General features: G+C 38.6%; 2 protein-coding genes across 2 annotated transcripts; one reads left to right on the top strand and one right to left on the bottom strand.

Moving 5' to 3' along the window:
- Positions 1 to 575: 575 nt before the first annotated feature.
- LOC133061226 (small ribosomal subunit protein uS8-like) lies at positions 576 to 1,006 on the top strand. Its single transcript, XM_061149217.1, has one exon. The coding sequence runs from the start codon at positions 587 to 589 to the stop codon at positions 977 to 979; it is 393 nt and encodes a 130-aa protein (XP_061005200.1). The 5' UTR covers positions 576 to 586; the 3' UTR covers positions 980 to 1,006.
- Positions 1,007 to 5,835: 4,829 nt separating this feature from the next.
- Positions 5,836 to 16,060, bottom strand: LOC133062740 (zinc finger protein 709-like). The gene is made up of 4 exons (XM_061152142.1): positions 15,777 to 16,060; positions 15,484 to 15,698; positions 15,125 to 15,339; positions 5,836 to 5,976 (listed from the first exon to the last, which is right to left on the bottom strand). Exons 1-4 carry the CDS (start codon positions 16,058 to 16,060, stop codon positions 5,836 to 5,838), a joined length of 855 nt encoding a protein of 284 aa, XP_061008125.1.
- Between the last annotated feature and the right edge of the window lie 647 nt (positions 16,061 to 16,707).

The following is a 16,707-nucleotide window of genomic DNA, read 5'->3' on the forward strand; positions in this document are numbered from 1 at the left end:
GAAAGATAAAGACCAATGCAGTATACTAACGCACATATATGAAATTTTAAAAGGTGGTAATGGTAACCCTATATGCAAAACAGAAAAAGAGACACAGAAATACAGAACAGACTTTTGAACTCTGTGGGAGAAGGCGAGGGTGGGAACTTCTGAGAGAACAGCATTGAATCAAGTATACTATCAAGGGTGAAACAGATCGGTTTCACCCAGGTTGGATGCATGGGACAAGTGCTCAGGGCTGGTGCACTGGGAAGACCCAGAGGGATGGGATGGAGAGGAAGGCGGGAGGGGGGATCAGGATGGGTAACACATGTAAATCCATGGCTGATTCATGTCAATGTACGGCAAAACCCACTACAATATTTTAAAGTAATTAGTCTCCAACTAATAAAAATAAATGGAAAAAATTAAAAAATAAATCAGTTATAGAACAATCATTAAAAAATTGTCTTCTTCTAATATGCTTTCATCATTTGTATTCTTTTTATGAATTTTGAACTTTTCTTTCAAAGCAGGTTGACTGAACCCATAATTCCTTGCGCTCGCCCCTCCCGTCCTCTTTCTGCCATCTTTCCGTACCGCCAGAATGGTGTGCATGAATGTCCTGGCTGATGCTCTCAAGAGTATCAACAATGCTGAAAAGAGAGGCAAACACCAGGTCCATATTTGGCCATGCTCCAAAGTCATCGTCAGGTTTCTAACAGTGATGATGAAACATGGTTACATTGGTGAATTTGAAATCATTGATGATCACAGGGCTGGGAAAATTGTTGTGAACCTCACAGGCAGGCTAAATAAGTGTGGAGTGATCAGCCCCAGATTTGATGTGCAACTCAAAGATATAGAAAAATGGCAGAATAACCTGCTCCCATCCCGTCAGTTTGGTTTCATTGTACTGACAACCTCAGCTGGCATCATGGACCATGAAGAAGCAAGACGAAAACATACAGGAGGGAAAATCCTTGGATTCTTTTTCTAGGGATGTAATACGTACAAATAAAATGCTTTAGAGGGCGGGGGGAAGAAAAGCAGGTTGACTAACATCAACTTCAGTGTAATGACAAACACCCTCAATTTTTGTCTCAGAAAGTTCTTATTTATTTTTTAAGGATAATACTGCTTGATATAGAATCCTATACAGTTAAAAAACTTTATTTATTTTTGGCTCCCCTGGGTCTTTGTTGCTGCATGTGAGCTTTCTCTGGTTGAGTCCCGTAGGGATTTCTGTGTAGCTGTGGTGCATGGGATTCTCATTGAAGTGGCTTCTCTTGTTGCAAAGCATGAGCTCTAAGGGTGCAAGGGCTTAGTTGCCCTGAGGCATGTGGGATCTTCCTGGACCAGGGATCAAAGCTGTGTCCCCTGCATCGGCAGGCAGATTCTTAACCATGGACCACCAGGGATGTTTCCCACCCCACCTACTCTAGATTCTTAAAATATATTCTTTTGCCTTTGATTTTTCTTTGCTTTGAATATGATGTACTTTGGTCTCCATTTCAGGTGTTTTCATATTTAAAGTTCACTGAGCTTCATGGGTCTACCGTTGTTGTCTGTCGTAATTTTTTGAAAATCTCAGTGATTGTTAGTTATACCTTCTATTTCTGTCTTTCTTTTCCTTCACTTACTGTCATTATGTGTATTTTAAATCTTGTGTTAAAGAAGGTTATTCTGAGGTTTATGGATATTTTTCTTTCATTTTTGCATGTGTAATGCAAAACAACTTTTTTTCCTCCCCAGCATAGGCCTTAAAAACAATATTTGTGCCATATTTGAGAACCCTCTTTATTTTCTCTTTCCCAGTTTTGGAGACACCAGTTACCCTTTGAAGTCACCTGCCTCATTGTTCTAGGAAGACTTTACTTCAAATTTTTTCATGAGATTCTCATGAAGACTTTACTTCAAATTTTCTCATGAGATTGGGTATCACAGCTTCTAATGCCATAAACTCCAGACTGGAAGTTGGCCAGGCAGCAGCTAGGGTGTCTACTCAGGAAACACTAGGTCCTGCAATTGCAGAATGGAGACTTTATGTTGTTTTGGAGGAATCCACCGATGAAGCCTTTAAATGGGCAAATTCACCATCAGTGCATATGAACTTCAGTGAATATGCTTGCTATCTGTAGCTCTTATTATCCTTTCCTCAAGGGGACAGGGCTTGACCAGAAAGAGCTATTCTGGCTATTATCTCAGTGTGGGCTCTTTAGTTTGGCTGGTAGAAGCTCAGAGACACATGAGTAGAGGGCTTTTGTGGTCTCAGTTGTTATTGCTTTTTCCTCAGGTCTGAGCTCTAAGTTTAAATAACTTCCCAGCTGCATGAAATTATAGAGAGAGAGAGGAAAAGGAAGCACACAGGCTGTGATCTTTATTAGACAACTTAAAAGCAGGGCTTCCCCACAAGAAGATTTACATTTAGTCAGGAACATTAGATTACTTCTGAAGGCCTGGAGGACTTTAGGACTGTGTGGCCAGGTGGGCTTTGGTAAAAATTTGATTTCTACAGGCCTCCTGGATGCCCATGTTTGGTGATAGGAATAGGAAGAAAAGCTTCCAGTTCTCCTCAGAAGACTCATTCATTAAAAATTCATGCACACTTTACCCTCTATCTTAGAATGTGCTGCTGCTGCTGCTGCTGCTGCTGCTGCTGCTGCTAGGTCACTTCAGTTGTGTCCGATGCTGTGCAACCCCATAGATGGCAGCCCACCAGGCTCCCGTGTCCACGGGATTCTCCAGGCAAGAATACTGGAGTGGGTTGCCAGTTCCTTCTCCAATGAATGAAAGTGAAAAGTGAAAGTGAAGTCACTCAGTTGTGTCTGACTCCTAGCGACCCCATGGACTGCAGCCTACAAGGCTCCTCCATCCATGGGATTTTCCAGGCAAGAGTACTGGAGTGGGTTGCCATTGCCTTCTCCGGAATGTGCTGCAGATGGTGGATAATAATGAAGAAAGTGAAAGACTTTTCACACCAAAATCAATGTTCTTAAAATGATATTTGTTTCAATCATATAGCATTTTTGCCTATACATTTCATCTACACACATTTCATAAGTAAAAAGGAAAACATTCAGAACATCAAATAGATGTGAAGATAATCTCATTCACTGCTGTTGTTCTTGTTGTTCACTCACTAAGTCATATCTGACTGTGTGTGACCTCATGGACTCTAGCATGCCAGGCTCCATGGGGTCCTCCAGGCAAGAATACTGGAGTCAGTTGCCATTTCCTTCTCTAGGTTCTCTTCCTGGACCAGGTACCAAACCTGAATGTCCCACATTGGCAGGCAGACTCAGTGCTAGGGTAATGGAATTTGGTACCTTTAAGAAGGAAGACAGGAGCTTTCATTGAAAGCAAAATATACTCTTACTACATATTTTAAGACCCAGCAATACCACTCCTTGTTATCTGTCCAAAAGAGGTCAACTCTTGTATTCACACAAAACTTACACAGAAATACCTGTATGGGCTTAATTCACACCTGGCATGAGTTAATAGACAAGCATCATATCCTGAAAGAGTCAAATAATCACTGGTACATCCATATGATAAAAAAAACTGTTCCCTACTTAAAGAAATGAAATCTCCAGCTATGAAAACACATGACGGAAAGCATAGAAGTGTATTGCTATCTGAAAGAGGCCAATGTGACAAAGCTATAAACTCTATGATTCCAAATATATAAGGGCCTTCAAGTACTTCCCCTCACAGGCTGCAAGGGGGCAATTCATGAAAATTATGTTTATGTGGAATGAGAATTATGAATTATGTGTTTATGTGGAAGTGAGAGAAGAAAATTATAAGCCATTTCTAATAGTTCACCCAGAAAACCCCTGACATCTATTCCTTTCAGAAAAAAATATGTCAATCATTATTTTCAAGGCAAGTTTATTACACAATGAATCATACTTGAATACTTTTCTGTCTGCTAGTCTAAATCCTGGAATATCATTTGACATCAAATAAAACAAAAGGTTATCCAAAAGAACTCACCATACTCACTCAGGAAATGAAAAAGGTAAAACAAAAATTCTAAATAAATGGAATGTAACAATGCAATTTCTTCCCTCTGAAATTCACCTCTCTTACTGAGGCTAATTAATTGGGGAGAGGAGGGGTTGAGGCAAGGAATACTATTTTAATTCAGAAAGCTAGGTGACCCAGGAGATGGCAGACTATTGCCTCAAAATAACCATCTTGTCAGAGTCTGGATGCCAGGTTCTTTTATGGATTAGAGATGGGGTGAGGTGAGGAAACAAAAGTCCATTTAATCTTGCATATATCTCCTAGAATGACAAGCCTCAGGCAGGGGGATATGTTTAATTTCTTCCTTCCTGCCATCTACAGGTGGACAGGGCTCTGAACAAAGGCACTTTAGCTTAACAGGTAGGCAGAGGGACAGGATTATGAGCCAGGCCATTATGTGTGATTATAATAACAAAAGTGGCTAAAGAAATAGATCTAGCTTGGGAGAGTCAAAGTTGACTCTTCCCTGTTACACTACCACTTTGGAACTACTTTATATTGTCTTTCATTCATTCTTTATTAATTCAATATGTTTATACTATTGAAAAAAGAAACTTAAATAAATAAGTAAATCTTTTCAAGGGGACTAACCAGGAATGGGCAGGGTTGATTGTGAAGAAGTTTAAAAAACAAACAATATCTAGGAAAGAACTTACTATGGTGTATCTGTTCCAGTAAAAAGTTGGAAGGAGAAAGGCTTTCATACACCTACTTCCACGTGGTTATTGCAGGCTTCCCCTCAGGTGAAATAAGCACATACTCCCCCAACCACCCACCATTTGCCCTCACAAAAATGCCATGCACCACTGTACAAATAGGATAAAAAATTAAAATATTGAACTTGTATTAAGGTAAAAGTTGTTAGGCAGTCAGTGTAAGGCTTGAGGCCTCCGTTATTTTTTTCAATTTTAGTTTTTAAGTCCAACTTTAATTTTACATAAGCATCTTGCACATATATATATATATATAATCTATATAGCTATACTTGTTGTTACAGTTTTCAGGCATTGAGAGGAATGCCTTCCTGGTCTGAAGGGCTATAAAACATCCAGACCCATGATAAGACAATCAGTAATTGCCATACAGATTATCAAGGAAAAATATACCAGCTGGATCATTAAGTTTTAAATATACATCTGGTTCTTAAACAATAGCTGGGAGGTCATGAGAAAGAGTCGCAGGCTGCCAACTGAAAGCAAAAAAAAAAAAAAACAAACCCAAGGACTGGGGAATCAAAAAGTCATAAAAATGACAAACTGGACATTGTAGCTTTTTAAACTGATTGGTCAAAAATTACATACATCAGGTGCCCCAAGCCAACCAAAAATGAACAGATCAATTGTTCAATGGTAAATGTTGCTATTCTTGCCTTTGGGGGCTCATGCACCCCTCTCAGTTTCTATGCTGAGAGCTTTGTAGCTCTACCCTCTAAAATAAGCTTTGCCTGTGTGAGTGTTTGCCAGTTTACAAAGTTTAGTTTTCAGCTCTGCGAACTAGGTCTGTTTCCCCTTTTAGTATAAAATGTACCACGGAGAAGAATAGTTTATATCAATACATTTGAATAGCAGAGGCAAAATTGAATTTGGAAATGAGGGGCGTGATCTGGAAATTTAATAATTCATTGCCAGCACTACAAAGAGACACTCTGTTGAGCTAAAGTCTTTGAGTTGAGATTCTGCATCTGAAGCATTTAAAAAACTCAGAGGAAAACGGGTGCCTCCTGGACAAAAAGGAGGTGCTGGGACCAGTCAGACAACGGCTAATCCCATGTCCAGACCCTGGAGAAAAGTCCCCATAGTCATCCTAAGACCGCGCACAATGTCACCACACAATCGGAGGGAGAAGAAGGGCTGCAGGAGGTGAGTCTCGGGGCCAACATTTCCGCTGAGACCCCGAGGGTACTGAGGACCCAGAAGAATCCAGACTCTGGGTATCCCCAGATATGTTACTGACCGCGAGGTGCTGAGTCAAAAAACGACCAGTTTCAGCCAGTGCCAACCAGTCCCTCTGCAAAGTCCTTAGCCCAGGGGGACCACACTAACCATTCCAAGATTTCCTAGGTCTGAATCCATCCCAGCGACTCCAACGAGCAGTGCAGATTAAAGGGCAACAGAAGGTACACGACAGAGACCAGGTGGTGAATGGCTCAGGACACAGTAGTCTCTGCACAGAGAAAGACAGAAGTCACCACCCAGGAAGCATCACCCCACCCACCTGACTCAATGGCCTCTTGATTGGACAGATTGTAATGCCCCGCCCCTCATGCCTGAGTGAGGACATATGGAAGGTATTGTTAAGACCGCAGGACTCTTTGAGACACCATGGACTTCAGCAGCTCTGACTTCTCTATCCTCAGTTATCTCTCAGAGTTTGCTTAATGTCCAATGAGTTGGTGAAGCTATCTAACCAATCTCATCCTCGCCAGCCCCTTCTCCATTTGCCTCAGTCCTTCCCAGAATCAGGGTCTTTTCCAAGGTGGGATGTGACCTATTCAAGCATGGTTTTGGTTTCAAATAGAACCTTTTCCTGCCCTGGGATTGCCTTTGCTGTCCTCGGCATCTTCTCCTGTATTGGAATTCCTGTTTCACTTCAAGATGGTGCAAGTAGAGATATGAGGATGGCCAGGGCCAGACCTGCCAGTAAGATGGTCTGATGTCCTCCAGGGGTCAAGGGTTTGGTGCAAGGCTCTGTGGCTGCACATAGAGCCATGCTTCTTGTTAAGAAATGCAGACACTTAAATGAGAATTAACCAAGGGCTTGCTCCACTTTCATCTTTGATCCTTGACATAGCTACAGCTTCCAACCATATCTGCCCTATCACCAGTCTTTTGGAACCTAAGTGAAAAGAATCCCAGAGCACTTTGCTCTGGTAGGAGGTCTGAATCAATGGGCCTAGCTGGGTGTGAGGGCTTTCCAGGTGGCTCAGTGGTAATGAATCCGCCTGTGAAGAAGACCCAGGTTCAATATCTGGGAAGATCCCCTGGAGAAGGAAATGGCAACCCACTCCACTGTCGTTGTCTGGGAAATCCCACAGAGGAGCAGGTGGAGCCAGGTGGGCTACACAGTCCACGGGGTCACAAAGAGTTGGACAGGACTTTGTGACTAAAACAAGTTGCCTGCGAAGACAAATATCAGCCAAACTACAGGCTGTGAGGTGTGTTCATTAACTTCTTAGGTGTACATTTTACACTGGAAGGAAATGTAATTAATTTACTAATTTATAATTATTAGTGGAGTGTAACTGATCTACAATGCTGTGCTAGCCTCAAGTGTACAGCAAGTTTATCAACCACACATATACACTCTTTACTTAAATTCTGTTCCCATATAGGCCATTACAGAGTACAGAACGGAGTTCTCAGGCACACAAGAGGTCCCCATCAGTTATGTATTCTAACTACAGTGGTGTGTACATTTCATCCCAATCTCCTAATTTCTCCCTCCTTCCTTACCATCTGGTAACCATATGTTTGCTCTCCGTAGAAAAGACTATTTCTTTCCTGCAAACAAGTTCATTTGTCCCCCTTTCTAGACCCCACATATACTTGATGACATATGACATCCATCCTTTTGTCTGACCCATTCCATTCAGCAGGACAATCTCATAGTCCATCCATGGGACTTCAAATGGCAGGAAATTATTTTGTTCTTTTTTATGGCCAACATTCCATTGTATCTATGTAGCATATCTCCTTTATCCACTCTTCTTTTGATGGACACTTGGGTTGTTTCAATGTCTTTTTGTTGTTCAGCTATGTCTCTTCCATGTCATGGATTTTGTCAACACTGCTGCGATTAATATTGGGATGCATGTATGTTTTTGAATTATGGTTTTCTCCAGGTATATGCCTAGGAGTGGGATTGCTGGCTCTTATGATAGCTCTAGTTTTTTAAGGACCTTCCATACTGTACCCCATAGTGGCTGTAACAACTTACATTCTAACCAACAGTGTAGGAGAGTTCCCTTTTTTCCACACCCTCTCTAGCATTTATTTTTTGTAGATCTTTATACATATACATACACATACATATAATTTTTATTTTTGGTTGTGTTGGGTTTTTGTTACTGCACTGACTTTCTCATTTCTGCAAGTGGGGGCTACTCTCTAGTTGAGGTGGGAGGGCTTCTCATTGCAGTGGCATCTCTTGTTTCAGAGCAAGCACTCTATGGTGTGTGGGCTCATCTGTTGTGTCCAGTTCTAGAACACATGCTCAATACTTGTGGTGCATGGGCTTAGTTACTCCACAGCATGTGGAATCTTCCCAGATCAGGGATTGAACCCATGTCTCCTGCATTAGCAGGCAGATTTTTTACCACTGAGTCACCAGGGAAGCCATTTGTAGAACTTTTGATGATGGCCATTCTAAGCAGTGTGAAGTGACACCTCCTTGTAGTTTTGATTTGTATTTCTTTAACAATTAGTAATGTTGAGCAACCTTTCATGCACTTTTGGCTATCTGTATGTCTTCTTTGCAGAAATGTCTATTTAGATCATCCTTTTTTTGGTTTTGTTTTTTTATATTCAGCTGCATGAGCTCTTTTCTAAATTTTGGAGATTAATTCCCATATTGGTTGCTTCAACTGCCAATATTTTGTCCTATTCTGAGGATGGTCTTATGTTTTCCTTTGCTGTGCAAAAACTTTTTAAAAACTGTACAGTCTTATTAAGTGGCATTTTACAGAGGGGTTGGAACTTAAGTCTGCAAGTCAAGAAAAATTGGGAAAACAAGAATGGGGGGGGGGGGGGGGCGGGGCGGAGAAAATGTGCTCCAGGTGCAACAAACCAACTTTTTTCTTCAAGAAAGAAAATGTGATCATAGCACACTTTTTGGCTCAATTATTTTAAAAAGGAAACACAAAACACATAAAATGAAAGTTACTGTACACAAAAGGAGACAAAGTCTAAACTTTTACCTTCTGTCATATGAATGTGTGCTAAGCTGCTTCAGTCATGTACAAGTCTTTGTCACCCTATGGACTGTAGCCCAAAAGACTCCTCTATCCATAGGATTCTCCAGACAAGAGTACTGTGCACAAAATCTTGTAAGATTAATTAGATCCAATTTGTTTGTGTTTTATTTTCATTACTCTAGGTGGTGGCTTGAAGAATAGATTGCTGTAATTTATGTAAAAGAGGGTCCTGCCTGTCTTTTCCTCAGAGTTGTATAGTGCCCAGCCTTACTTGAAAGTCTCTAATCCATTTTGAGTCTATTTTTGTGTATGGTGTTAAGGAGTGTTATAATTTCATGTTTCATATGGAGTTGCTGCTGAATGGTGGCAATGGCAGGAATTCAGAGTAATTTGATGGTCTGGCACTGGGAGCCTGACATGTGGGAAATTTTAGATCAGTGCTCCCTGAGTGCCTAGAAAACTTTGCAGTGTCAACAGCTATAATATATATAAGGCAATTGTACTCCTATTTCTACTGATAAATGAAAAAACTATAAATTATAGGTAAAATAGGAATGCACCTGGAAACTCCTGCCACCCCGTGGCCACAGTGTTATTGAGGTATAACTAAATGACTAATAAAATTGCACTTAAAGATTACAACGTGATGGTCTGATACACTTGTACTGTATCGTACTATTGAAATGTCCTAAGACAGTGGATCTTCAGCATTCTGACCACACCACACAAAACTGAAGGCAACTAAGTGAAGAAATTGATGTATTGTGTACAGGCAAGTCTTAGGTTCCCAAGAGACTGCATTGCAAAACTATTTTCCATTGTAAAAAAACACTTTATCTGCTGGTTTATTTGAAAAGCTTTATTTAGATGTGTTACACATATTGTTAGAAGGCACCCATTAAGTGTACATTTTATACATTTCAGGATATTTGTATATACATGAGTCATCATGACAATTAAAAAATACACATATATTTATGGACTTCCCTATATATAAACATAATATGGACTTCCCTGTTGGGCCACGGTTAAGAATCCACTTTTCAATGCAGGGGACAGGAGTTTGATTCTTGGTCAGAGAATTATGATCCCACAAGCTCATGATGGACCTATGCCTTCACACCACAACTAAACATTAAGTCTGTGGGGTGCAATGAAAGGTCCTACAAGCTGCAAGGAAATATACCACAACTAAGACCAGACACAGCCAAATAAAATAAATATTACAATAAAAGAACTTAAACAATTTTAAAATAATTTATTTTATAATTTAAAATAATTTATTTATATGACTGAGTCAGGTCTTGTAGTACAGAGGATTTTTGATCTTTCTTAAGGGATGCTGGATGTTTTAGTTGTGGAATGAGAACTCTTAGCGAGAGAGTCAATTCCTAGGCAGGTTGATAAGTCTGGGGATCCCCAAGGAGAGAGGGGTCTGGAATTCTCAAGGAGGAGGAAAGGACAAATTTTTTTCCCCTCTACATTCCTTAGGGTTATATGTATCCTGCTTGAGGACAGTTTCTGGCAAAAACCTGGCTAATCCTGTTATCTTAAAATGTAAATGATGGGAGTGGGTCTAGTAAGGTCTTTATAACCTCCAGACATTCTTTTGATTCATTGTAATAAGTAATTAAAAAGTATATAACTCCATTGCTAACACTAGCGAGGGGGCACTCTTTCTGTCCCCTTCTGACATCTATGTCATAAACTTTCTCTATCTCTTTTATACTTTTACTCTATTACACAAAAGCTCTGAGTGATCGAGCCTCGTCTCTGGTCCCGGATTGAATTCTTCTCCTCCAGAGGCCAAGAATCCCAGCGTCTTTCGTGGTTCAGCAACAACCTTTCATTAGTTGTGGCATGCCAGATGAAGTTCCTGGAACAAGGATGGAACCTGGATCCCCTGCACTAGAAGTATGGAATCTTTGACACTGGACCATCAGAGAAGTCCCAACATGAGATAATTTGATGAAAAGTAATCAATGCTTCATGTTTCAGAAATCTTAGAAGAGTTGTTTTAAAGTTTATAATTATGTTGTGTTTACTAAGCATCTTTCTTCAAACGTATCCTTAAATGGTGGATTTCCACGAATTTTAGAAATGAATACTAATATGTTAATTCCGTAAATTATCTTTCAACACAAGTATGTAACGTTTAAAGGTAGAGATTTTTCCTTTAATCAGGTAATTGAGTTTTTTCTCTTCCCATTTGAAGCCCGTGGAATCCATGGGTGAATTTCAGTGTTACTTCTACAATGCAACTAGAGTTAAATGTTTATAATGGTCTGTTCATTCACAGGTAATGGGCCATTGAAAAAAATGAGTTTGATATTTTATTTAAATGTTGATTTCTGTTTATGTGGCTGCAGCACTTGAGATCTTTGTTGCAGCATGTAAACTCTCAGTGTCAGCATGTGGGAGCCAATTCCCTGACCAAGGATGGAATAAGGGCCCTCTGCACTGGGAGCACAGAGTCTTAGCCACAGGACCACCAGGGAAGTCCAGGCAGTTTGGTAGATGATTTGTCTTTCCTTCTGACTGGTGTCTGTTGAATAGACTATGAGACTTGTGATAATACAAAAATAAATCTAGAGTTGGAGATATCCTGCCAGTGAGTAATATTTGACATAGATTTTCTAGAATCTATTCCCTTTCTGGTTCCACTTTACATTCACCTGTATGTGATTTAAGAACAAATTCAAACACATACATTCCTCAGATACTGGCACACCAACACCATACTGAGACCTCTCCATCATCTGTAACACAGTCTGAATCCTAATTAAAAAAAAATTTTTTTTTTATTGGAGGAAAACTGCATCACAATCTTGTGTGGGTTTCTGCCATACATCAACATGAATCAGTAATAGGTATACCTATGTCCCCTTGCTCTTGAACCTCCTCCCACATCCCAGCCCAAGGCACATTTGGGCAATGATTTAATAATAAATCATAATTTATTATTATTTTTTGCATTGCCATGCAGCATGCAGATCTCCCCCAACCAGGAATAGAACCATGCCCCCTGATTTGGAAGTGTGCATTCTTAAACACTGAACCACCAGGGATATCCCAGTCTAAATCCATTTCAATCTTTTATCTTTCCCAGCATTGAGCCTTTCCAATCCCCACTGATTTGGTACTTAAGGTAAAGAATTTTAAAACACTTTGCCCTGGTTAGAAGTTTGAACCCTGTAGCCCAGATGGATGCAAGGGTTCTTCTCAAACACACTGTGAGATAATTCATTAAACACTCTTATGTACATTTCATACTGGAAGGAAATTTTTGGTCAGGTTTTGCTTCAAACCCTAGTGAACTTTGACATACAAATAACTACAGTGTCCCTAAGGAAACTGATTCCTGATTTTTTCTGGTAGAAGTAACACACTAAATCTTTCCATAAATTGGGATTCACCTGGAAACTGTTCTCCCTCCCTTTCTGATACCAGAAAGACAGACAGCTGCTATCAGTTATATGTAGAATCTAAAATATGTCACAAATGAATTTGTCTAAAAAACAGAAACGAACTCACAGACATCGAGAATAGACTTCTTGTTGCCACAGGGGAGAGATGATGGGAGGAGGGATGAACTGGAAGTTTCAAACTGACCTAATTAAACTATTATACATTGAACAGATCAACATCAAGGTCCTACAGTATAGTATAGTGTCAATATCTTGTGAAAAACTCTAATAGAATAAAATATAAAAAACAATGTCATATACAATGGAATCACTTTGCTATACAGCATAAGTTAATACAACATGGTAAATCATCTATAGTTCAATAAAATTAATTTTTTGAAAACTGTAAAGTCTTTCAGAAAAGGTTCACTGGCAGAATGGTCCTCTTTCTCTCAAGCCATCTTTTATTGTCTCACAATTTACATAAATTTATAGGCCTTGATTATGTCATAAGAGAGATTTAAAAAATATTACCTAGAATACAGAAGAACTGAATTTATGTATTTTATAACCCCATCTCAGTGATTTAAAAAGATGAAATCATTAAAATAACCAATAGTTCCCTTGCCTTACTAATGTGATTGAATGAAACTTCTTACTAATTAAGTTTAACTGCATGAGAAAATTTTTGCCTTGAAGAAAATGATTCCAGTCATCAATGATAAAGTAAACATCTGAAAGCATTCAATAAAGAAAAGCACCTTGCTCCCTTGCGTAGCAATCCAATCCTCTAACACAAGTGCAACTCCTAGAAGAAGACCTTTGAGTGCCCTTTTACTGTTACATACCACAGTCTTATGGGCTTGTAACATTCGTTTCTTCTGAATTTTTATTGAAGTATAGTTGATTTGCAATATTATGTCAATTTCTGCTACAGCAAAGTGATCTTTTATATATATATTTGTGTATATATATATACACAAATATATATATATACACACACAAATATATCTCATTTCATATATTTCTACTTTATTACAGGATGTTGAGTACAGTTTTCTATGCTATACATTAGGATCTTATTTATTTGTATTCGTTCTTAATAGAATTTATTTCATCACAGTAATTGACTCCAGTAGAGTTGTGATCTTAAGGGTCATTGGCACAAAGGTATTGAAACATCCCATGATTTAACTTCTACAGTTAAAAATTAGAAATTATAAAAAAAAAATTAGAAATTACTTTTGATACTAATGCATATATATGGAATTTAGAAAGATGGTAATGATAACCTTATATGCAAGACAGAAAAAGAGACACGGATGTATAGAACAGACTTTTGGACTCTACGGGAGAAGGTGAGGGTGAGATGATCTGAGAGAACAGCACTGAAACATGTATATTATCAAGTGTGAAACAGATCACCAGTCCAGGTTGGATGCATGAGACAAGTGCTCGGGGCTGGTGCACTGGGATGACCCAGAGGGATGGGATGGGGAGGGAGGTGGGAGGGGGGTTCAGGATGGGGAACACATGTAAATCCATGGCTGATTCATGTCAATGTATGGCAAAACCCACTACAATATTGTAAAGTAATTAGCCTCTAACTAATAAGAATACATGGAAAAAAAAAAAAAAAAGCAAAGGGAAAAAAATTACTTTTGACACAAAACTGTAACTAAATCTAAGAAAATGGCCTGAGGATGAAGTAGCTGACCTTTTATGCACAGGATAAAACTAACTGTTATTGTATAATGATTGACTGAAAAAAACTGCAAGGTTTTAAAGACTACTCATAAGTAAAATGGGAACTTTATTCTTTCCAGAAATGAAAATCTAGTTTCTTAGGTAAGAAAAGCTTCCAAAAGACTCGGTAAAATATCTGAAACTACAAAAACTGTTTCACACACACACACACAAAAAACCTTTTAATCATATAAAATAAAATACAATAAAAAACATATTGGGGGATTATACTGAGGTACAAGTAACAAAAAGTACCCAAAGGCTTCCTGACAGAAGGTGTTTATTCTTATGGGGAAACAAAAAGTCTTTTCCACATTTTTCATATTTTATAGGATTCCTGTCCAGTGTGAATGTTTTCATATACCAGCACATAAGAGGAAGTGAAGGTTTTCCTGAGTATTTTTCACTCACTGGATGTCTCTAAAGTATGGGTTCTTAAATGTTTATTTATATATGATTGATATCTGTAACTTTTACCACATTGATGACATTGATATGGTTTCTCTCCAATGTGACTTCTCTGATGTATTTTAAGAGAACTGGCATTAATGAATGCTCTCTCACATTCCTTACATTTATAAGAACCATCTCCAGTATGTGTTATTTTGTGTTTCTGGAGGCTTTCCTTACATCTGTAGGCTTCCCCATATTCCATACACTCATAGTGTTTTTCTCCACTATGGATTTTTTCATGCCTTTGAAGAGAGCTGGACCAACAGAATTCTTTAGAACATGTTTTACATACATATGTTTTCTCTCCTCTGTGATGTCTTTTGTGTGTCTCTAAGGACTTCAAATAATGGAAGGTTTTACCACACTGCTTACATTCATAGGGCTTCTCTGCCCTGTGAATTCTTTCATGTTTTTCAAAACTTTCAGGACTTTTAAAGGCTTTTCCACATTGTTTACATTGATACGGTTTTTCTACATTGTGACTCCATTCATGCTTTCGAAGTTCAGAGCAAAAAATAAATCCTTTCTCACATTTCTGACATTTGAAAGGTACATCACCAGTGTGTGTTACCATGTGTCTTTGAAAAGTTACTTTCCACATGAAGGCTTTCCCACATTCTTTACATTCATAAGGTTTCTCTCCAGTGTGAGTTCTTTTGTGTTCTTGGAAGGAGTTTTGATATTGAAAAACTTTTCCACATTGTAAACATTTATAGGGTTTCTCTCCAGTGTGACTCCTTTCATGTATTTTAAGAGAACTGAAATGAATGAATGCTTTCTCACATTCCTTACATTTATAAGGGCTATCTCTAGTGTGTCTTATCATGTGTTTCTGGAGGCTATTCTTAAATCTGTAGGCTTTCCCACACTGCATGCACTCATATGGTTTTTCTCCACTGTGGATCGCTTCATGTTTTTGAAGAGTGCTGGCACAAGTTGATACTTTAGAACATATTTTAGATACATATTGTGTCTCTCCTGTGTGAACTATTTTGTGTGCTTTTAAGGAACTCAAAGTATTGAAGTTTTTCCCACACTGGTTACATTCATAGGGTTTCTCTCCCGTGTGAATTCTTTCATGTACTGGAACACTTTCAGGACTTTTAAAGACTTTTCCACAGTGCTTACATTGATAGGGTTTTTCTCTATTGTGTTTCCTTTCATGACTTCTAAGCCAACTGGGAGTAAGGAATGCTCTCTCACACTTCTGACATTTATAAGGTAAATCTCCAGTGTGTGTTAACATGTGTTTCCAGTAAGTTATTCTCCACAAGAAGGCTTTCCCACATTTCTTACATTCATAGGGTTTCTCCCCTGTGTGAGTTCTTTTGTGTTGTTGCAAAGAGTTTTGATATAAAAAAACTTTTCCACATTGTAAACATTCATAGGGTTTCTCTCCAGTGTGACTCCTTTCATGTGTTATGAGAGCAGTGGGAGAAAAGAATGCCTTCCCACATTCTTTCCATTTACATACCTTCTGAGGGTATTTTTGATGATCTCTTGGTTTGTCTTCAATGTGACATTTCATGTATCTAGTGAGGGATGAACCACTCATGAAGGTATTTTCATATGCACTGCATTCCCATGGTTTTAAATCAGGAGTTTTTTCCCTCATTTTGAGAGTTGTAATAGGATTGAAGTTTTCTCCAAAGGAACTAATGTCTTTACTTTCACAGAGCTTCTCTATCATTGGACTTCTGTAAATCATAAGAACAACATTCTAAATACATTTATTATTTTACATTTTTGTATTTATTATGATTTATAGGAATAGTGAGGTTTTCTATCTTGTGGGAATTGTAACAAGTTGAATATACAGAATGCTTTCCAATAGAATTTCAACCTTTCTGTTAAAAAGTAATATTGAGGGCTTCCCTAGTGGCTTACTGGTAAAGCCATTACCTGGCAATGCTGGAGACATGGGGTCAATTCCAGGTCTTGGAAGATCCCATATGCCGTGGAGAAACTAGGCTCTTGTACCACAACTATTGAGCTTAAACTCTACAGCCTGAGACCAAAAGTACTGAAGCCCAAACTCTACAACAAGAAATATGTAAATAAGTAAAATTATTTTTAAAAAAAAACTAATATTCAAATATAGAGTTTATAAATATGAACTGTAAACAAATCACATTGGAAACATGGAACATTTCTTCCATATTTAAGAAAATATTT

Source organism: Dama dama, chromosome 9 (genome assembly GCF_033118175.1).
Source record: "Dama dama isolate Ldn47 chromosome 9, ASM3311817v1, whole genome shotgun sequence".
In the NCBI taxonomy this organism is placed as follows: Eukaryota; Metazoa; Chordata; class Mammalia; order Artiodactyla; family Cervidae; genus Dama; species Dama dama.